Below are 23,914 nucleotides of genomic sequence, written 5' to 3'. Positions count from 1 at the left end.
GGCTCAGCCGCCAATGGTGCAACGAAGAAAATCGGGGATGCGCAAGAGGCCAGAATTGGAGGAGGGCAGAAATCTCAGAGGACTGTAGGGCTGGAGGAGGTTACAGATATAAGGAGGGGCAAGGCCATGGAGGGATTTGAAAACAAGAATGAGAATTTTAAAAGATCAGAGTGCAAATTATGTAATTGCATCACAAATTCTGTCTCCTACTAAAAATGAATCACGTTTATCGAAAAAACAAAGTAGTAAGACAAGAATGTGAAATTGCATTGCCAGTGTTTGCACTGTAGCTGATGCAGGTCCTGCTACTGTGCGAGCGTCACCTATTACTCAAGTAACCCATATGGTAGTGTTAAATTGGAGCTTTTGCAGTGCACTGTCCCTGCCTATAGTCTCCTAATCAAGGCGACAGCAGTCCTTTCAGCTCATTACGTGAGCATTGTAAGGAGTACTGGGAAGACACACAGTGCAGAGTAAATTATGGAAGCATTTTAAAGTCTAGGCTGCTCTGGCTAATCTTTTAGATTTCAACGGGTGACTTTTCAGTTACATCGTTGCTGCATTTGATCCTGCTGCTGTCCCAGCATGTTGAGTTATTAAAATATTTAAGAAAGGTCACCACTTGACTTTCAGATAAATTGTTTCAAAATAAGTGCCATCTTTAATGTCCTTAAACCATTCTTATCATTCGGATTTCAATGCCAACAGTGCCTGGGGCGCCATTCATTAGTCCAGGCGGTTGACAATAGTGGTGCTTAGAAAGAAGCAATACTTGAAAAGGCGATGCTTCCCATTAATCGGTGTATTATAGTAAGACACAGCATGGTTGTCTAGTCACAACCAGACATCATCAATGATTAATACTCCTAACTGCATGTTTGAGAACGTTCAAAGACAAACACAGCATTCAGCCAGTCTGGGTAACCAAGGTTATTTGAATTTGTGCTTTTGGAACTACTAAATGAAAAGTAATTGAAAGAACAGGTGAGCCAGTCTTAAAGCGGCACTGTCTTAATGAAAATGTTTTCAGCAATTTCTTTTGTAGGGGAAGAGAGAAATTCCACATCCCATTTTTATCATAATAACTTGGCAAGTAAGTCACATGCTGATGATTTGATGTGATTAACATCTTCACATCATGTGTTTGGAGACACATTTAAAAAGTGCCTTTATGGTAAACTTCTTTTTCCCATGAGGATATTGCATCTTTAAGCTTATCACCTTATGACAGACCCTTCAGAATGAACAAGAGAATCAGACCCAAGAAAACCAGGTTAAAATCTCAGCTAGATTTCTGGCACAATGGCCTCTATCTGAACTGCCCCCATCTGGCAGAAACTGGGCAGGGGGGCAGTTAAATTAATGCGAGCCACTTACCCCCTCCGATCCGATTTACTGCCCTTTTGAGCAGGCGAGCAGGACACTTGCAGGAAGGAAGTGGAGTGCTACTTTAAATATGCAGATTGGGTCCAATTATGTCATCAGGATTCGATCTGCAATTTCAACCAGAGGTCCGAGCATTGACTCCCCCATCAGGCGAACCTGTCGGGAGCCAGATCCTGGGCCAGAACAGGCCCAGAAGGTAAGTTTTAAAGTTATATTTCAGGTGTCCTTATGGGCCAGGAGTGCTCCTTTGGGCCTCACAAGAAAACCTTCGGCCTCCTCCCTGCTGTTAAGATCGGCAGGGCCTCCACATCCCCAGTCTTGCCGAGTTTATCGTTTGCTACCAGGCTCCCATCCACCCTTCCTGCCTCCCAATTAACAGCAAGGCCAATGGCTCACCTGACAGCAATAATAGATGGGTTTGAACTATAGAAAGGAAGCTGCTGGTCAGGTGTCATCTTCCTGTGGGATTAGCATTAGAAAGTTGCTTGGTGTCATGTATTGTGCACTTCGGGTCTATGATGTCACAGCCACATTGTTCCACTATTTAGATTTAGTGGGCTGAGCCAAACCTCAGGTTAACCATTGGGTGAGATTGTATTCCCAATGTGTGTCCCTCAAGCAACATCAACAAACCTTGAGCATGTCTAAAGGACTAAAATTGCTCCCGCCAATTTTAAGCGTAAAAAGCAGATTACAAAACAGGATTTCCATTGAACATTTTTTTTTGCTAAAATTCTGAAGAGTATTTCCCCCCTCCGTGCCATCTCATTGTGCAGGGGCTGCAACTGGAGAAAAGATTTGGAATATAGGACAGTATTTCTGAACAATCATTTCGAATATTTTTTTGTGGGGGGTTATTACTTTGTGCAATTGGTGGAATGGGCTCCAAACTCCATCATTTAACTTAACCAACCAACTCTTTAATAAATATATTTTCTTTCAATATTGCTTAATTCTACATGGCACAGAGAAACTAAAATACATTTTTCAGCCCTTCGTTCCTAAGATTCACTTGGGAGAGTTAGCAATAAAGCTGGGTCACTGTGAAAATACAATATTGTCCAATACAGTGCACAAAAGCCTCGTCAGCTGCAATACCATTACAGTGAATGCACGTCAAAAAATAATTCATTGGATGTGAAGCACTTTGAGACATCTTGAGAGATTTGTTAATGCACTATATAAATGGTCTTTCTTTTCTAACAGTCAACATTTAGTGGCTTTGGTTTAACAACATAAGAAATAGGAGCAGGAGTAGGCCATAGCCTCGAGCCTGTTCCGCCCTTCAAAAGATTATGGCTGATCTTCTACCTCAACTCCACTTTCCCGCCCTATCCCCATAGCCCTTGTTTTCCTTATCCAAATATCTATCGATCTCAGTCTTGAATATACTCAACAACTGAGCAACCACAGCCCTCTGCGGTAGAGAATTCCAAAGATTCACAACCCTCTGAGTGAAGAAATTTCTCATCTCGGTCCTAAATGGTCCACCCCTTATCTTGAGACTATGACCGGTAGTTCTAGATTCTCCAGCAAGGGGAAACAACCTCTCAGCATCTACCCTGTCAAGCACTAAGAATTTTAGGCGTTTCAATGAGATCACCTCTCATTCTTCTAAACTCCAGAGAATATAGGCCCATTCTACACAATCTCTACTCATAGGACAACCCTCTCATCCCAGGAATCAATCTAGTGAACCTTCGTTGCACCCCCTCTAACGCAAGTAAATCCTTCCTTAGGTAAGGAGACTAAAACTGTACACAGCACTCCAGGGGTGGGCTCACCAGAGCCCTATATAATTGCAGCAAGACCTCCTTACTCTTATACACCAATCCCCTTGCAATAAAGGCTAACATACCATTTGCCTTCCTAATTGCTTGCTGTACCTGCATGTTAAGTTTCTGATTAATGCACAAGGACACCCAAATCCTTCTGAATACCAATATTTCTTAGTCTCTCACCTTTTAAAAAATATTCTGCTTTTCTATTCTTCCTACTAAAGTGGATAATTTCACATTTCCCCACGTTATACTCCATCTGCCACCTTCTTGCCCATTCACTTAACCTGTCTACATCCCTTTGCAGCCTCCTCACAGCTTACTTTCCCACCTAGCTTTGTGTCGTCAGCAAACTTAGATGAGGGGACAGAGTGTAATGTATCCAAATCATTGATATATATTGTAAACAGCGGAGGCCTGAGCACTGATCCTTGCGGCACCCCACTAGTTACAGCCTGCCAACCTGAAAATGACCTGTTTATTTCTACTCTCCGTTTTCTGTCCGTTAAACAATCCTCAATCCATGCTAGTATATTACCCCCAATACCATGAGCCCTAATCTTGTAACAACCTCTTCTGTCGAATGCCTTTTGAAAATCCAAATATACGACATCCACTGGATCCCCTTATCTACCCCGCTAGTCTCACCCTCAAAAAACACTAATAGATTTGTCAAACACAATTTCCCTTTCATAAAACAGAGTTCACTCTGCCTAATCATATTATTATTTCCTAAGTGCCCTGTTACCACCGCCTTAATAATAGATTCTAGAATTTTCTCTACTACTGATGTCAGGCTAACTGGCCCATAATTCCCTGTTTTCTCTGTCCTTCCTTTCTTGAATAGCGGGGTTACATTTGCTACCTTCCAAACCATGGGGACTGTTTCAGAGTCTAGGGAATTCTGGAAGATCAAAACCTTTGCATCCACTATCTCTCAGCCACCTCTTTTAAAACCCAAGGATGTAGGCATCAGGTCCAGGGGATTTGTCGACTTTTGGTCCCATTCATTTCTCCAGTACTTTTTCTTTACTAATATTAATTACTTTAAGTTCCTCGCTCTCATTAGACCCTTGGTTCCCCACTATTTGAGGTTCTTTTTGTGTCTTCGACTGTGAAGACAGATACAAAATATTCGTTTAACATCTCTGCCATTTCCTTATTCCCCATTATAATTTCTCGTGTCTCTGCCTCTAAGGGACCCACATTTACTTTCACTAATCTCTTCCTTTTTACATACTTGTAGAAGCTCTTACAATTTGTTTTTATATTTCTTGCAAGTTTACTCTCAAATTCAATTTTCTCCCTCTATCAATTTCTTGGTCATCCTTTGCTGATTTCTAAAACCCTCCCAATCCTCAGGCTTGCTTCTCTTTTTGGCAACATTGTAAGCCTCTTTTTTAAAATCAAATACTATCCTTAACTTCTCTAATTAGCCACGGTTGGATCATTTCTTTCAAAACAGAAAGCTGTCCATTTGTATTTTCCTGCTGGGATTGATGATCATGTTTTGCAGAGACGGTAGAAATTGGACTTTGTTGGGCCCATTTTACGGGCATAAAACGGGCACAATGAGGGCCAGGTTCACGGATCACGTCCTGCAACCAAAGGATGCCTGAATGACGTCCAACCCTAAACTGGGTTGAGCCATTTTTCAGGCATGTGGGGTGGCCGAAAACAGGCATTACTCATATATGCTAATGACGGGTCTTCTACCTATTTTAGGACACCTCTGGGAAATCAGGCTGCCCCAAGAAGGAGCAAGCCTGCTGTTTTGTTGGTGTGCATGCAATTGAGCTAGTGGCCACCTCCACTAAGATTAGTGAAAATTTTTTTTTGAAATTTTGATGTGAACTCCTGCCGGCCGCAATCGCCACCCCCATTTCCAAACCTCGCCCTGCCCCAGCTGCTCTCCTTCCCTCACCCGCACTTACCTGAAGTTGCTGCTGGTGAGGCAAGCAGCCCGCCCGAAATTTGGTCTGTGAAAGTGCGACAGGCACTGGTAGCTCATCCAGGTTATTTAGGTGAGGCCCAATATTGGGCTGCCCAAATCGGTAGCGTGTTGTGGCTGCATCGTTGCCTTCCTGCCCAAAATCGAATGTGGACGAATTTCTACTGCTAAATGTCCAGTCCTTTAGCATCAAAGCATCAAACGTTTTGAGTCCTGTACAAATATGGCCCAGTGACATTTTGTTGAAGTATTCATTTTAAGGATGTTGCTTTCCTTGCAGGCTATCCATGAGCTCAGACCACAAAATCCCCATTCTCACCATCAGTGCCAGTCTGTAGCCAGCTGACTGGATCTACAGTTCAAGTGGTGCAAGGTAATCGTTGACAGATTCTCCCTTTTGCCATCCAAAATGGAAGGCCACATTTTTACAGAGTGCTCCATCTAGTTGCCAAGTTGGACCAACTCATCCATCTGAGACACATGAGTTTGAGTCACTTTAACCGATTACCATTTGATGTGGAGTCAGTAACTGTGCCACCTGTTTGATCAGGTGACCTTGATTAACTGGAGCTTCCAACACTTAAAACAAGAGTGGCAGCTGGAGTGACACAGATAAAGGGCAAGGGACTATAAATCATAGCTCACTCAGCTGTTCATATTGGAGAAGTGACATTAATAAATCAACAAGAAGTATAATAGATTGCAAACCCGAGACTGGACTCTGGTTTACCTGAGAGCAGTGAAATTCAGCTCCTCATACTTGTTCCTGCAAACCACGTTTGTGTGAGCCGGTCAGACAGGAAAGGGTGCACTTACTTCATGCTGATTCAATCAGGTTCTAAGCTGGGTACAGGATTGGTCTTTTGAAGGAGGGAGAAGTTAAGGCAGTGATGATTAGTTAAACAGAAGAGAAGACTTCAATGGTCAGTTGTGCTCCGAAGAAAAACAAAATCAAAAAAGGTGCTGAGGCATACCCCCTGTTCCCATGAGTAATGATTTCCACTGACAGTGGCCCAAACAGCAGCAGAGGAGTGCTGCAACAAGGTAAATGCCTTTAGCAGAGTGGTCATCAAGAGGATAATCAGAGTCTTAAAGGAACATTTTTGCAGCCTTGGCAGGTTGAGATTTGCACTGCAGCATGCTCCAGCTCATGGCAGCCTGCTCTACCCTGCACAACTTCACCATCCCAAAAGACATGGATGTGGACATTCCTGAAGAGGTGTCCAGAGCTGCTTTGGAAGCAGAACTACAAGGAGGGGAGTGTCACAATGACAGTTGCTCAGAGAACTGCTCAGTGACTGGTAAAAGGGCATCAGAGCACAACTGATCATTGAAGCCTTCTCTTCTGCTTAACAAGTCACCTTTGCCTTAACTTCTTCCACCTTCAAAAGGACTAACCCTTCAATCCAGTACCCAGCTTAAAACTGTAAAAAAAACCATCAGACCTCTTTGCTGCTACATGACCATACCAATAATAATCATCTGATTGAATAAGTCAGCATGAAGTAAGTGCATCCTTTCCTGTCTGACTGGCTCACACAAATGTGGTTTGCAGGAACAAGTATGAGGAGCTAGATTTCGCTGCTCTCAGGTAAACCAGAGTCCAGCCTGGGGTTTGCAATCTATTATACTCTTGTTGATTATTACAGTCACTTCTCCAAATGGACAGTGCAGTAACAAAGGGACATAAGAACATAAGAAATAGGAGAAGGAGTAGGCCATACAGCCCCTCGAGCCTGCTCCGTCATTCAATAAGATCATGGCTGAACTTCTACCTCAGCTTCACTTTCCTGCCCTATCCTCACATCCCTTGATTCACTTAGTATCCAAATATCACCACAAACTCGTGAACAACATTTAAAGCTACAAAACAAAACAGAGCTCTATAATACACCCTCAAATAGGCTAACTATCTGCATTAGACATCATAGTATTACACTGTAGTCGAATATTAAATTGAGGACTCTCAGTGGAATTTAGTGTAAAAATTAGGTCAAACTCATCATTCTAACCCCACTCCTTATTTTATTCCCATGTCCTGGCATTTCCACAAGTGGAATTACAGGAATGCTCAAGTAAAGTCAGTTCATGAATTCACACTGGGGGAACATCCTACTTATCTCGAAAGAACAACTACAACCAATCGTGAAGAAAATAAATTTCACATATGACAACAGCCTCGGTATCTCAGAAAATGAAAAGTTTTTTAAAACTGCACTTTAGCAGCTTTTTTGTTAAATGTAATTACTTTGGGGACAAGTACTAAATAACTGCAACTCTCAGAAATCATCTCATCTTAAAACCTTTCTGCCCTTGATTTGATTGCAACCAACAGTGGGAGAAATAACATCTGATCAATTGGTTCTGAAAACTTTCAGTCCTGTCCTCAACCCAAACTGGTTCCGATAGCCTCTAGTTCCACCAAGTCATTTAATTTGTTGCAACAACTGATCTGTTACTGAGAACTTCAATTCCTTCAGCTTAATGTTGGTAAAACTGAAATCATCCTCTTTGGTTAACCCCTTGACCACACTAACCTCTCTGGCTGCCACCTCAGGCTAAGCCAAAAAATACTGAATCTTGGTATGCTGCTCTACCTGATCGATCCATCTCGATCCTTTTCCCAAGCACCCACCCCTCCTGCAATATGATCTGTACCAAGACCACCTTCTTCCAGCTCTGACACATTGTCCATCTCTGCCCCTATCTCTTGCTGCAATGCTGTTCAATGCCTCAATCCCCTCCAGATTCAATTTCTCTAACATTTTTCTTGCTTCTATTACAATTCATACAGAATGCTGCAGCCCACATCCTTATCTGTACATCCATCACTTCTGTACTTGTGCTCCAGCTAATCAACTTGTCCCTGCCTTTAAATCCCTCCGTGGTGTTGCCCTGCCCAACCTCAGCAATCTCCTGCACGACGATCTTCTTCTCCTACATTGGCTTCCTCCTCATTTCCAATTACCTTCGCTCCACCATTGGCAGCTGTTCTCTCAGATACTGCCCCCACCTTCTAGAACTCCCTCCCCAACACCCTTGCTTTGCCACCTCTCTTCCTACTTTCAAAACTATCCTAAAGTGCTGTCAATAACCCAGCCCTTCTCACCTTCTTTTGTTCACTCCACTGCAAAGCACTCCGGGAAGTCTTTCTGTTACATGAATTGCACCTTAGAAATGTAAGTTGTTATTGAACAAAAGCTGATTTGTCTAGTACTATACCAATAGGTGGATACATTGAAACACTCGACAGTTCGCATGTATGATACCAAGACAAACTATCTGTGAATTAATGCAGACATATCTAAATATAAAAAGCAATAAAACAGGAACAGTCAGTCATCTCTAACTCCTTTGTATGATCCAACAGCAACTTTGACTTCCTTTGGGATTTTCATCCAAAAAGCTAAACATTCTGCTCTTACAGTCTCTTGGGATAAGATACTGGATGGTAAAGTAGGACAGGGTTTTGGATCTTCCTCAAATGCATTAAATGAATCTTCCTCAAATGCATTAAAACAAGGATAGGGTCACTGTAACTTTTCTGACACTAGAGGGCACAGAGGAATGTGAACATACATTTAGGGAAAGGAATGGAAGGCCAAATGCTTCTTTAAATTGACTTTACTTGTAACAACAGAGGTGGCTTGAGAGCAGACAGCTCAGATAGCCGGCCAGACTGGTGACTTTAAAAATCAGGATTGAAGTAGAACATGGATAGGATGGCCTCTCGTACTCTAAACTTTCCTACATTTTCACATGTACTTGTTTAAGACTCCAGTGGTGGAGCGCATTGAAATGCCAATGTGTTTTGCCACAGTGAGGCAGGATGGGAGTCCAAACAAATGATTCTCTGCCCATTAAGCTGGTCATTTCAGCTGCACCAAGGTGACATGTTGTGTGGCAGTCTGGCACTTCAAAACAGGGAAAGTGGGGATAAAAATAATCAATGAGTCAGTCCCTTGCTTGCCAACTCTTTGTGTCAGTGTGGAATGATACGTAGGTGACAGATGGGGGGAGAAGGGGAAGAGCATAAAGGGAACTTGGAGAAGGACAGAAAATATATTTTAAAGTAAAAACAGCGAGCTTATTGAAAAAAGAATGTGATTTGGTCTACTCACCACTCTTCTTATAGAAGATCAACTCAGTCTTGAACTCGCGCTTCTCATCTAGCGCTTTCTGGATCTGGATTTTCATGGCCTCATTCGTTTCTGCTCCATAGAGAAACTTACAAGCACAGCTCTTCTGCATGAGTTCAGCTCGGGCATAGCCAGTCAGGTCGCAGAATCCATCGGAGCAGTACACTATTGGATACAGGTTCAGTACCTGAGCGTTTCCCAGAACAAAGTTGCTGTCTGTTGAATTGAAAAAAATGTATAGTTTTGTCTGTCTTATTCAAAATGTGACCCCCTATAATAAAATGTTTAAGGAAAACAACCCACAGAAATATTAAGGTGATGAATATTAGAAGCATTTTTCTTAGACCTCACTTGTTAAATTATTGTACCCCATCTGGCTTTATTATTTAAGGAGTCATATTGCTGGGAAGAGGAATGCTGGCAAGTTTCAGAACTCCATGTCGAATTACAGAATAGACATATTGATGATTACAAAGCAGGCATTTAAAATAGATTCTTCTTGTTCAGAGTGATATGTAATGTGCATATATAGGAAAACTTGGATTTTATGCAAGATTTTTAAAAAAGTGTCATTAATGTATTGCAGTGCACAGGGGGTTTGTTAAGAGAGAATCCATATGAAGTTAGGAGAAAAGACTGGAGAAACTGGGACTTTTGAGCCTAAAATGGAGGAGACTAAGAGGAGATTTTATAAGAGGTATACAAGATTGTTAAAGGAAATGGAAGTAGTAAATCTGGAATATTATTTTAAATTGCAGTAGTCGAACAAAGGGACACAGTAAAAGGCAATTTCATGATTTTTTTTTAACAAGAGTACTGAACATATGTGATAAACTTCTAGGTAGAGGAGTGGAGGTGAAAACCCGGGAATTATTTAAGAAATAATTGGATGCTACAATGGAGGAACATTAGGCTCTTTCTGGATGGATGAATTGTGATAGGATAGTGGCTTTATCAGTAATTATCTTGTCATGTGGTGATAGGTAGTCATGCAATTGGAGATCGAGTGATCGAAAAGAAAACAAATTTTTGAAGATTTTTAACATTGATGGGCAATAAATGCCGGCCTTGCCAGCGATGCCCACATCCCGTGAATGAATAAAAAAAAAAAAAAATCTCAACTCTGTGGATTATAACTATATCCGAGGAAGACCCAGTGAATGGTTAAGTAGAAAAGCTCGAATAATTCTTTTATTTCATTGCTGCCTGCTCAGCATTGTCAGGCCAGAAATTTCCAGTTCAAGGAAAAACGTCACAATCATGCGACTTGCCAATAATGACAAATGTATATGTTTCTCTGCTTTAAACATGTACAATTCAGTAAAAGCAAACATACTCCTTCATTTTAAAGACCTCCTTTTTAAAATTATTTTATATTAAAACACCTTTCAATAAATCACCCATCTATTTGTCGTCAGCAGGATGCATCAGCCAGAAAGTATTTGGAGACAGGCCCAGTGATAGAAAACAGAGGTTATCATCAGGGGCAAGCTCAGTGCTGAATATTCAAATAGGAGCACTTGGAACTAATTCACAAATTAACAAACCTTGATCTGATTTGAACCCTTTGGACTTGGAGATACTGGTCCTTTTCCAAAAATCATAGTGCAGTTAGTGACACAATGTTAACAGTTGTTACCTTTTGTACATATTTCCTCCCTTCCTCTCCTCCCCTGATGGCTCTGACTCAAGCTCGATACAATTTAACTGACACTGAAAGCTCTCCACTAGCTCGGTCAAGTTGACCCTGTACATGTGTAGAGCTAGACAGTGACCATGGAGGATATCACAACCTGGTGCGATCCAGTCTTCTCCAGCAGGGCTCACTTGAGAGAGATCTGTGGTGGGAAGCCTGTCTTCTTGTTTCCCCAGACTAGCTATTTTTAGTACCTAATCATCAGCCCAGCTGAAATCAACTAACTCAGAACAGACTGGGGACCGAGTTTGAGAACTTCCTAGTCTGTAATGCTCTGGGCCACACCATGCAGTGTTTTAACCATCAAGTTATCAGGGAAGCTGTAGTTCATTTTCCATTCTATTATTTAAAATGTGTGTTTTGCACATTGTAAAGTTAAAACATTCAGTCAGTGGAATAGCTGTAGTAAGATCATCCTTCAGAGAGCTGGACAAAGTAGGTTAGTAATGAGTTGAGGATTAGCGTATTTGAAATCTGGTGCTACTGTCAGGTCCTTAAAGGTACCCTGGACAGTTAGATCCACCAAAGATTCTTTTTTGTGTTAGTTGGCTGTCTGACATGTACAGAAACCCATTACCAGATTTAAGAGTCCCCAGATCAAGCTACTGAGAAATCCACACCTCTAGAGTTTCTGTTTACTCTGTGCACATTCTCTTTCTATAGTGGCACACCCTACTTCCCTTGATCCGGAGAGTTGAGGTACAGGTTGGCGAGGGCCAAGGCTTAGGGACCCCATCATGGGCACAGGTGTACTGCTGGAGTTTAATCACCTGTAATCGTGCAGATTACTAGCACTGACAGGACCACCATATTCATTAGGATATTGACTTGTCGGGATATCTAGAGCGGGATAGTCCAATATGCTAGCCACCAGCCACATGCGGCTGATTGGGAATCCTGATGTGGTTAATTGCATTTCTGATTCATAAATAAAAAATGAGTAATAGTCAGGGTCGTTGGGCCTGTGATCCCAATATTATATTTGCACGGCGTATGCATATGTACCTTAACTGTTTTGTGTGTTTATTGGTAAAATAAGATGAAAAGCAGTGTCTGGGTGTTTTTTGATCATTGAGAGTGCTTTATTTCCTTGGTTACTGAATGGTGGGAGATGTTTGTTGAATAGATATACACATGAAGTACGTTTACCTGTATTTGTGTCAGGCGATTTCCTGGTGATAGTGCAAACATTGTTGTCGTAGCCACAAATCTCACAGCTTGGTTCTGTATCTCACACATGCACCAAAGGAAGTCAGTTTGCCTAGGACTTCTGAGCCATGAAGGAGAATTGTTTGGACACTGATATCAATCAACAGTTAGGACAGATGTCCCTTGTGTCTTCCAATCAGTATCTTTTGAGATCCCTTCTTGAGTCATGCATTATATGGCACTTGGGGGCACCAACACTATATCCCACTGGTTAACCCATTCTTCAAAATGATGAGCTGAGCTTATTGGAACCCTAGGTGAGCCTACCAGCAACATATTATCATCTGCAAAAAGGAACATCACAGTTTTTACAGAATTGCCCAAAGATTCAAGAGTAGACTATGAAGTTGGCGTTGCTGGGGACAGTAATGAAGGCAAAAATGTCTTACTTAGTTAAGCAGTTGATGGCAGTGGTGGAGAGCTTACATGCACTATTTTTGACAAACAGCCCGGGAGAAAGAGGCAAAGAGGATGTCAGTTGTGGTTCGACAACATTATGCAGTGGTCTGACGAGATTTTAACCTGAACAAAGGAGACTGGTTTAATCTCCTTTGGACTGATGTACCTATAGCTTCCAATCTTCTCTGATCAGGGAAGAGTGAAATGAGATCCTTTAATTTTACTCTGACCAAATAAAGAAACAGTTTAATGAAGAATAAAAATTCAGATTGCATATGCTCCTACTCTTTACTCTACCAAAAGTTTTCCCAAACAGTATCCCCTCCCATCTATTGATCAAATAGCAATAAGTCAATAATAAAAAGCTGAAAAAAGTTTGGTTTATTTCCAAGGGTTAGGGAATAAATCCTTGAGTCAAAATGACAACACTGCATCAAGTCATTTGTGAAAGAAAGAAAGACTTGCATTTACGTAGTGCCTTTCATGACCTCAGGATGTCCCAAAATGCTTTCAAGCCAATTAAGTACTTTTGCAGTGTAGTCACTGTTGTAATGTAGGAAATTTGGCAGCCAATTTGCGCATAGTAAGATCCCACAAACAGCAATGAAATAAGTGACCAGATCATCTGTTTTTAGGTGCTGGTTGAGGGATAAATGTTGGCCAGGATACTGGGGAGAACTCCCTTACTCTTCTTTGAATAGTGCCATGGGATTTTTTATGTCCACTTGAGAGGTCAGAGGGAACCTCAGTCTAATGTCTCATCTGAAAGATGGCACACCTCAGTACTGCACTGGTGTCAGCCTAGATTATGTGCTCAAGTACAGTTAATTTTATTCTCCTAATTATGTTGTAAAACCTGTTTCATTGCTAACCAATATTGAAAGCCCCAAATTCCTTATTCGGAAGCAGAACTGGGAAGTGCAATATGGCATCCTTTTCATAAACAAATTACAGTCAAAGAATAAATGCATTGGACAGGTGTTTCCCAGCCTCTCCTCCCCCACACTGAGGACAGATTAAAGCACTGAAAGGCCATTCTTCAGCACATAATTACATCTTCTCCTCAATCTACTCTTATTTTCATATACCCGGGGTAATGTTGAACGTTATTCTGCTTCAGTAGCAGGATTATAATGAAGATCTTCAAAAGAATGACAGTAATAGCTGGCCTAAAAGATATTGAGATCATTTTTAAAGGGAAACTGTACCTGACACCAAACCATTCAGCACTGTTTATTGAGAAGACATTAAAATTGGGGTGGAAACAGAATTTTAAAAAAAATTCCGATTGAGATTTTTGACACAGCTATAGTCAGTATTAGAGAAACCCCCCAAAAAAATCATTTTGAAAATGGCTCCTAATTCTGCCTGTACACAAACAGCTAAAATAAAAATCCACTTTCTAATAAGAAGCTCATTTTAGTTTTACAAATGTTAAAAGATTCGATTAAATGAATGCTAAACAATTTCTATAAATTATCAGAAAATATTGGCATTAGATAGAAAACATACTCTGATTATTCCCTCTGAAATTCTCTTTGGTTCTTGCTGCAATTCTCATTTTCTATGGGAGGATCTCATTAAAATAATGAATAGTCGGAATTCCTTTCTGAAGCTGCAGCACAATGATTCGGGTGGCTTAATGTGTGTACAGTACAACCACGTTTGCTCATTATCGCTGCAGAAAGGAACTTCTATACATCTCCATGAAAGGCACAACATTCCATGCTAACTAACCTCCTGCTGAAAGGAGAATCATTAACCCATTCAGTAAATCTCATTCAGCCTTCAGATCACTCTCTGCACACTAAATAATTGTGTAATTGGATTCAAATTATCTTGGTGTGGGAATCATATGTTGTGTTAATGAAAGCAATTATAGATTCAAATACAAGAAATTAAATCATTAGCTTATTTTGTCAATAACAGAGAAGATGAGTGTTTTTGCACTGTACCACAATATCAGTAACAGGTAAAGCACACCTATAAACCGTTTTATGCCAAGTGGGGACAGGACTAATGTGATACCACACAAGTAAACATGAATAAATTTAGCAACAGCTTGTGTTAAACCCGATTTAGTAAAATCATTCATCTACCATTCCACCAAAATGAACTCTTCAATTTATCTAAAATTTGCTCCTAACCTTTCCCTGACATTGGCCGCTCTACACATTGCATCATCCCTAATGGCCGGTGCCAATAACCTATTTAAAAGACAATACACACAAGTGGGATAAATACCTGCCATTAAATGAGAACGGGATTTCCTCATAATGACAGTTTTCAAAATATATTCCCATTTACAATATCTGCTTTACATACAAAGATATTCCTATGTTCAAGAGATATAGACCATCCCTCCATTATAAAGTATGAAGCGAAGTTCTGAAAAACTTCAGAAGTGTTGCCACTGTAGACCAGAGCTCTTACCTCTATTGTACTAACATCTTTTTCCAGTGCTACACGTGCCCTTTGCAGGGACCCATCCATTAACTTGTGAAGACTCATTATGAGCTTCCTTAGTCCCATTTGTTTCAGTGCTTTATCAACAAAAAGCCTATAAATAGACATCTGATAATAAAGGGCTGATTGCTGATGATTGCACAGTGTTCAAATCCATTCACAATTCCTCAGATTATGAAGTGGTTCATTCCCACAAGCAGCATGACCTGGACTACATCCAGGCTTGGGCTGATAAGTGGCCAGTAACATTCTCGCCACACAAGTGCCAGACAATGACCATCTCCAACAAGACAGCCTAACCATCTCCCCATGGCATTCAATGGCATTATCATTGCAGAGTTCCCCCATCAACATGTATGTTACCATAGACCAGAAACTCAACTGGAACAGTTACATATATGCCATAGCCACTAGAGCAAGTAAAAGGCTGGGTATTCTGTGGCGAGTGACTCACCTCCTGACTCCCCAAAGCCTTTCCACCATCTACAAGGCACAAGTCAGGAGTGTGGTGGAATACTCTCCACTTGCCTGGATGAGTGCAGCTCCAACAACACTCAAGAAGCTCGACACCATCCAGGACAAAGTAGCCCGCTTGATTGGCACCCCATCCATCACCCTAAACATTCACTCCCTTCACCACCATGGCTGCAGTGTGTACCATCAACAGTATGCACTGCAGTAACTCGCCAAGGCTCCTTTGACAGCATTTCCAAAACCCGTGGCTTCTACCACGTAGAATGACAAGGGCAGCAGGCACATAGGAACAACACCGCCTGCACGTTCCCCTCCAAGTCACACATCATCCCGACTTGGAAATATATTGCCGTTCCTTCATCGTCGCTGGGTCAAAATCCTGGAACTCCCTTCCTAACAACACTGTGGGAGAACCTTCACCACACGGACTGCAGCGGTTCAAGAAGGCGGCTCACCACCACCTTCTCAAGGGCAATTAGGGATGGGCAATAAATGCTGGCCTCGCCAGTGACGCCCACATCCCATGAACAAAAAAAAAACTTCACCACCAGCATATTATTATCTACAGGATGCACTGCAGCAACTCGTCAAAGCTGCTTTGGTAGCACCTCCTAAACTCGTGACCTCCACCACCTAGAAGGACAAGGGCAGTAGGTGCATGGGAACACCATCACCTCCAAGTTCTCCTGTAAGCCACACACCATCCTGATTTGGACATATATTGCCATTCCTCCATCGTCGCTGGGTCAAAATCCTGGAACTGCCTATCTAATAGCATTGTGGGAGTACCTTCACCACATGGACTGCAGTGATTCAAGGTGTCCCTCCACTACCTTCTCAAGGTAAACAAGAAATGGGCAATAAATGTGGCCTTACCAGTGACGCCCACATCCTGAGAATTATATATATATTTTTTAAATGCCTTGTAACACTGGCCCATATTCAGCTAACTCCCATTACGTTCTGTGGAGATTAGCATTCTTCCTGGGTCTGGATGTCTATTCTAGTATTCCAATGTAATTAGGTTCATTAACAACCAGGACCAGTATTTGAGTCACAGTTAGCACTGAACTTATATTTATGTAGTGCTTTTAATGAAGTAAAACGTCCCAGAGCGCTTCACAGGAGCGCTAGCAAACAAAATTTGACACCAAACCACATAAGGAGATGTTAGCACAGGTGACTTGGTCACAGAGGTAGGTTGTAAGGAGCATCTTAAAAGGAGGAGCGAGAGATTGCGAGGCGATGAGAAATAGGAGGGGGCCAAAGATAGATCTTTGGGGGACTCCAGAGTTAATAGTGCGGGAGCGGGAATAAAAAGCCATTGCAGGTGATACTTTGGCTACGACTGGATAGATAAGAATGGAACCAGGCAAGGGCATTCTCCCCCAGCTGGATGACAGAGCAGAGGTGTTGGAGGGGGAGGGCAACAGTACCTGAGGAGAGGGAACTGCTAACAATATCAGCTAACATGGGGGCCAGGAAGGGAAGTTGGGTGGTCAGCAGTTTAGTGGAAAAAACGGTTGAGAGAGCAGGAGGTGGGTTTCATGGACAAGATGAGCTCGGAGAGGGCATGAGGGGAAAAAGGAGAGAAACTAGAGAAGAATGCGAGCTCAGGGCTAGAGCTCAGGAAATGCTCCTCGCATTTGTTGGAGGTGAGGGTGGAGGGGGCAGGGGAGAGGGGTGTAAGAAGATGGTTTGTAGTGGAGAAGAGAAGCAGAGGGTTATCTTTGCATTCCAGTTGTCCTCCATAAACGTTCAAGTCTGCGTCCTTTAGACTTAAGGGAGCGGAGAAGAGGGCCGTACTTGGGGAACGACCAGGGTGAGAGTAATGATTTTAATGGGGAAAAGGGCATCAAAGGTGGAGGTGAGGACGTGATTCAGCAGATCGGTAGCTGCAGAAATGTCGTGGTGAATGGAGGGCCAAAGGCTAGACAGTTGGGAATTTGAAAGTGCCGTTGGAAGTGACTTGGGGGAAGAGTTTATTCTGGGGCGGACACAGAGGAAGTGGAGTTGGGAGGGGGAAGGGGTATGTGGGTGGAGAGGAATACAAGGAAGTGATCAGAGATGGCCTTATCTGTGATTGACACGGTGGGAATAGAGGGGCCAAGTGAGATGGCAAGGTCGAGGGGATGGCCCTGAATATGGTAGGGGAGTTGATATGAGGAAGAGATTAAGGGAGGGTAGGCAGGCAGTGAACTCAGAGGAGAGAGGGCATGATGAGTTGAGATGGAGGTTGAAATTACCGAGGATGAGAAGTTGCTTGGTGCAGAGGCTGAGGGAGGAAAGCAGTGAAGATATCTCGGTGAGAAACTTGGCGTGGGCGATAGGGAATGAGGATGTTAAAGGAGAGGTGAGAGCGGTAGAACAAGGGGAGATGCACAAAAGGAGGAGAAGATGCCAGAGGAGTAGGGGGACAGACCAGTGTGTGATTTGGTGATAAGGGCCATACCACCACCATGGCGATTTGGACGGGGTAAGTGGTAGAAGGTATACCCAGGCGGGGAGGCTTCATTAAGGGGGAAGGTGTCATCACCCATCAGCCAGGTTTCCATCAAGGCCATGATGTCGATGCAACCATCCACAATAAGCTCATGGATGGCAAAGGTTTGTTCCCATACGAACGGACATTCTGGAGGGAGATGCGGAGAGGGGTGGTGATAGCTGATCTGCTGGCAGAGTCCACAGGATCAGCGCTGGGAGGAGTGAGTGGGATAGGAAGGAGATTGACAAGAATACCCTCAGCGGGCATGCTGGGCAGAAAGGTTGGTGAGAGTAGGATGTATCAGTTGGGGTTGCTGCTTTTAAGGAGACAGCGACGAGTGCCTCGATGGGCCCTTCGGAGGATGCCAAGAAAGGCACACAGAGGGAAGCTGTAGGTTTATCTAAGAAGGAGTCAAGCCTGGGACGGCAGAAGGAGAGTAGGAAGGTCAAGGAGTGCTGAAGGGTTGGAGAAAACAGAGTACCAGGGGAGGAGAGAAATGAAAGGAGGCATGATGACAGAAGAGAGGGGCCTAGGAGGGATAAGAGAAAAGAAGAAAAATGGGGAAATAGAAATGATGGGCTCAAGTCCGGAGGAAGTTGGAGGTCACTATAAGATCCAGATGCAGCGGAGAAATGGACTATGTGAACCACACTGTAGCATAATTAAACTTAATCCCATAGGATCACGGATTGGTATGAAGGAGTGGGAAGATTGCAAGTCCCAGCTCAATATAATAAAAAGACAGATCCACCGTCATACACCAAGGGATCCAAAATATCTTGGATCTTCCAATCGGTGTTATTTTAATGCCAGCAGTTGTCTATTTAAATTAAATAGGCTATCATCCTCTTTAGGCAATGGTGAATGGAAATTCTACATCAAAAATTCTAAGAGATGGTTTTGTCACTAAGGAAATAAGAATTAGTTCCTCATAGATAGACAATTTTCCACTCCAAAAATGACCTTTCAGAGGTACTTTCCCCTTGCCAAAGAGAATTTATGGTCATTAAATCAAGAGTTTCTAGTTAGAAGTCCTTATTGTACCACATATAAAACAACTACCATTGATCACAACATTGGCCTTACTCATGTGACACACAATTATCAATCAAGCTAACAATTATAATCACTAATTTGGCCATGACTCAATCACATTGTGTGAACTGTGACGTAATACATTCATAATTTTTACCTTTTTTAAAGGAAGAATGACAAAGATGATCAAAATGGCTGACATTGATCTTTATAGGTAAAAAATAAAATGTTTATTACATCACTAAAGGGGTTGGGGAATTCCCCGATGGCTTAGTTGTTAAATTCACTGTCCAGTGTTTAACTGAACCATACAAAATAGGAAGGTCCCAGGTCTGATCCCTGGACTATGACAAGTTAGCAGATCTCAGCTGCAGAGGCTGTAGTAGAAACTAAAATTGACCTCAGAACGCCTGCCTAGGGGGGAGAAAAAAAAAAGAGAAACGGAAAATCAGCCATAGGTTTGCTGTACATAATGACCTTGCTGGAAAGTGTGCACATGTGAACATCAGGCGAGGATAGGATCTCGTTTTACAGTGAACAGCCTGTTTAAGTAAATGTCCAGGCTCAAACATGAAGAGTGGCCATTTGGGCAATGTGGTGGAAGGCTGTTGAGACCTGTGGAACCATTCACCAACTGGGCACCCCTGGAGCAGGCAATCGCAGGGAGCACTGGTCAGGGAATTGTGGGGCCACAACCCCCGATTTTCCATCCATTAATTTGAAAGGATGAAAAATCAGGCAGTGCAGGCCCATGATTTCCCGACCAGTACTTCCTACGAGTGCCATTCTGTGCCAGCAGCACCCAATCGGGGAAATCAACCCTTCCATCACAGTGTTGGTCATTGTCTTCAGGAGATGAGTGGAGAAAATTAGAAGGACAAAAAAAAAATCTGTAATGCAAAAAAGTAATGTATTTAATCTTTTAATAGAAGCAGTAAGCTGAGATATATCCATTGCGACTCTTCTCCCACTCAATGATAGTGCAAACCACTTAACAAATCTGGGCTGTAATTTGTTATGGAAGTGGTTTTCCTTCTTGTACTTTGGATTAAACCAACATTTGTGCCTTTATTAATTTTAACAAAAAAGTAAACACGAGTATAAAGCCATGTAATATTGATAGAAAGTGGTAATGGACTGTTGTTATGCTTAGCACTAATTTATTCCTTCAAAAAATAGATTAGATGAAAATGAGTCAGACTTTGTGTTGGTGAACTTAATGAAAGAGAAGATTATCGCTTATCCTACCGCATTGACAATTGTAAATATTAAAGACAAGACCATAAAGCGAGGGCATTTAGTTAGCTTGAACCAAACTGCTAAACTGTCAGAAGTTTGAGTTTGAAAAGCAAAGAGGTGCCAGTACCAACACAGTTTCCACATGTTAGGCGGAGGTCAAGTTATTGGAGTTGAACATCCGACTGAGGAAATTCGGTGGCATCTGTTTTTGGATACAAAGGCTGCAAAGTGGCCACAATGTGCATCAGGACTGGGAGATCCAAGGCCGGCCTGGAACTGGGCCTTGAGCCTCATTAATATTAATTGGATGAGCCACTGGCACCTGTCGCACCTCCAGAGGCAGCTCGCCCATTTGAAGAAAGTGAATATTGGGCCACTGGCTTCGTTGGCAATGGCTCGAAGGCAAGTCTCGTTCTGCGATATCCAATTTCTGCAAAGGGGCCTGAAACAAGCGTTAAGCCCCTCATTTACACATATTCAAAACAGTAGAATAAAGGTAGTGACCAAACTAGTGCTCTGGTCACATCGCACCTTCAATACTGCAGTTCGAGTGCTGGGTGCGGTGCAGAGAGACGGAGCAGGAGGCACCTAGAGTTATGAGTCTGAGTTCTTAGGAAGAGTGGAGAAAATTGGGCTTTTCAACCTAGAAAGGGGGCATCTGAGAAGTGATTTTACAGAGATATATAAACGATTGTTAAGGGTGTAGAAAAAGTAAATCTGGAATAGTAATTTAAATTAAATTGTGGCAATACAACAAAGGGACCTTGGTTCACACTATTAAAAGGTAATTTACAGACTGATAGCAGCAAATTCTTCAAAAATCAAACACGTTTACCAGACTCAGATAGAGCAGAGGCAAAAAACCTGCAACCAGTTAATAACAATTAGATGTTATAATGTGTGTGTGTTGGGGGGGGGGGGAGGGGTCTTTCTGGATGAATGAACTAAGATGGGCCGAAGGGCCTTTCTCATCTGTAATTATCTTGTGAACTGCTTGGCTTCAGGCCTAAATTCAAGGCTGTTTTGAGCTGTTCTTTTTTTGAAGTTGGTCAGCTTTTGCTAGTTTTCAAGATTGGCACGTACCAGGATGTGAAAGTGACAATTAGGTCAACCTCCTTGTAATTCAATGAATTCATGCTATTGAGCTTATTTAATGCAAGTAATTTGTGCGAAGAAGGAACTTGATTAACTGTATTGAAAAAATTGCAAACCTCCTTACATCTGATTTTCCTGAATCATTGAATCATTCAGCCCATCGAGCCTGTGCCAGCTCTTTGTAAAAACAATCCAATTAGCCCCATTCCCCCGCTCTTTCCCCATAGCCCTGCAAATGTTTTCCCTTCAAGTATTTATCCAATTCCTTTCTCAAAGCCATGACTGAAACTGCTTCCACCACCCTTGAAGGCAGCACATTCCAGATCATAATTACTCGCTGCCTAAAAAAGGTTTTCCTCGTGTCGCCTTTGGTTCTTTGGCCAATCAAATCTTAAATCGGAGTCCTCTGGTTCTTAACCCTTCGGCCAATGGAACAGTTTCTCTTTATTTACTTTATCTAAACCCATTCATGATTTTGAACAACTTGATAAAACAGAAGGTTGAGAGGAGATTTGAAGGAGAACAACACCAGCTTCTCCAGTCTATCCACATACTGAAGACCCTCATCCCTGGAATCATTCTAGTAAATCTCTCTAAGGCCTTCACATCCTTCCTAAAGTGCGGTACCCAGAATTGGACACAGTACTCAACTTGTGGCCGAACCAGTGTTTTATAAAGGCTCATCATAACTTCCTTGCTTTTGTACTCTATGCCTCTATTTATAAAGCCCAGGATCCCATATGCTTTAACCGCTTTCTCAACCTGTCCTACCATCTTCAAAGATTTGTGCACATATACCCCCAGGTCTCTCTGTTCCTGTTCCCCTTTAGAATTGTATCAGTTTAGTTTATATTGCCTCTCCTCATTCTTCCTGCCAGAATGTATCACTTCACACTTCTCTGCGTTAAATTTTATCTGCCATGTGTCCGCCCATTTCACCAGTCTGTCTTTGTCTTCTTGAAGTCTATCACTATCCTCCTCACTGTTTACTACCCTTCCATGTTTTGTGTCATCTGCAAATTTTGAAATTGTGCCCTGTACACCCAAGTCCAAGTTATTAATATATATCAAGAAAAGCGGTGGTCCCAGCACCGACCCCTGGGGAACGCCGCTGCATACTTTCCCCCAGTCTGAAAAACAACCGTTCACCACTACTCTGTATCCTATCACATAGCCAACTTTGTATCCATGCAGCCACTACCTCTTTTATTCCATGGGCTTCAATTTTGCAGAAAATACACTTTATCAAATGCCTTTTGAAAGTCGATAAACACAACATCAACTGCATTGCCGTCATCAGCCCTCTCTTATCTCATGAAAAAACTCAACTTAGTTAAACACGATTTGCCTTTAACAAATCCGTGCTGGCTTTCTTTTCTTAATCCACACTTGTCCAAGTGACTATTAATTTTGTTCCGGATTATCGTTTCTAAAAGCTTCCCCACCACCGAGATTAAACTGACTGGCCTGTAGTTGCCGAGTTTATCCTTACACCATTTTTTGAACAAGGGTGTAACATTTGCAATTCTCCAGTCCTCTGGCACCACCCCCGTATCTATGGAGGTTTGGAAGATTATGGCCAGCACTTCTGCAATTTCCACCCTTACTTCCCTCAGCAAGCTAGGATGCATCCCATCCGGACCGGGTGACTTATCTACTTTAAGTACAGCCAGCCTTTCTAGTACCTCATCTTTATCAATTTTTAGCCCATCCAGTATCTCAGCTACCTCCTCTTTTACTGTCACTTAGGCAGCATCTTCTTCCATGGTAAAGACAGATGCAAAGTACTCATTTAGTACCTTAGCCATGCCCTCTACCACTATGAGTGGATCTCCTTTTTGGTCCCCAATTGTCTCCACCCCTCCTCTTACTTCCCATTTACTATTTATATGCCTATAGAAGACTTTTGGATTCTCTTTTATGTTGGCTGCCAGTCTATTCTCATACTCTCTCTTTGCTCCTCTTATTTCCTTTTTCACTTCCCCTCTGTACTTTCTATATTCTGCCTATTTCTCTCTTATATTATCCATCTGACATCTGTCATAAGCCCCCTTTTTCTGCTTCATCTTACTCTCTATCTCTTTCATCATCCAGGGAGCTCTGGCTTTGGTTGCCCTATCTTTCCCCCTCATGGGAATGTATCTCGACTGTACCCGAACCATCTCCTCTTTAAAGGCCGCCCATTGTTTGATTACAGTTTTGCCTTCCAATCTTTGATTCCAATTTACCCGGGCCAGATCCGTTCTCATCCCACTGAAATTGGGCCTCCTCCAATTAAGTATTTTCACTCTAGATTGCTCCTTGTCCTTTCCCATAATTAAACTAAACTTTATGATATTATGATCACTGTTCACTAAATGTTCCCCCACTGACACTTGATCCACTTCATTCCCCGGAACTAAATCCAGCAATGACGGCTTCCTTGTTGGGCCGGAAACTTAATGATCAAAAAAGTTTTCCTGAACACACTTCAAAAATTCCTCCCCCTCTTTGCCCTTTACACTATTACTATTCCATTCTATATTCGGATAGTTGAAGTCCCCCAATATCACTACTCTATAG

General features: G+C 42.3%; 1 protein-coding gene across 1 annotated transcript in view; it reads right to left on the bottom strand.

Moving 5' to 3' along the window:
- The window catches only part of kcnh3 (potassium voltage-gated channel, subfamily H (eag-related), member 3), a 617,557-nt gene that overhangs the window by 403,263 nt on the left and 190,380 nt on the right, over positions 1-23,914 (bottom strand). The window contains exon 2 of the mRNA XM_067987818.1: positions 9,237-9,470. Within this exon, the coding sequence (XP_067843919.1) occupies positions 9,237-9,470 (234 nt within the window). The remainder of the gene's footprint in view (positions 1-9,236; positions 9,471-23,914) is intronic.

The sequence above is a fragment of the Heptranchias perlo genome, chromosome 7, assembly GCF_035084215.1.
Source record: "Heptranchias perlo isolate sHepPer1 chromosome 7, sHepPer1.hap1, whole genome shotgun sequence".
Lineage (NCBI taxonomy): Eukaryota > Metazoa > Chordata > Chondrichthyes > Hexanchiformes > Hexanchidae > Heptranchias > Heptranchias perlo.
Note: the sequence above shows the minus strand (reverse complement) of the source record. Positions and strands in the feature narration are given on the sequence as shown.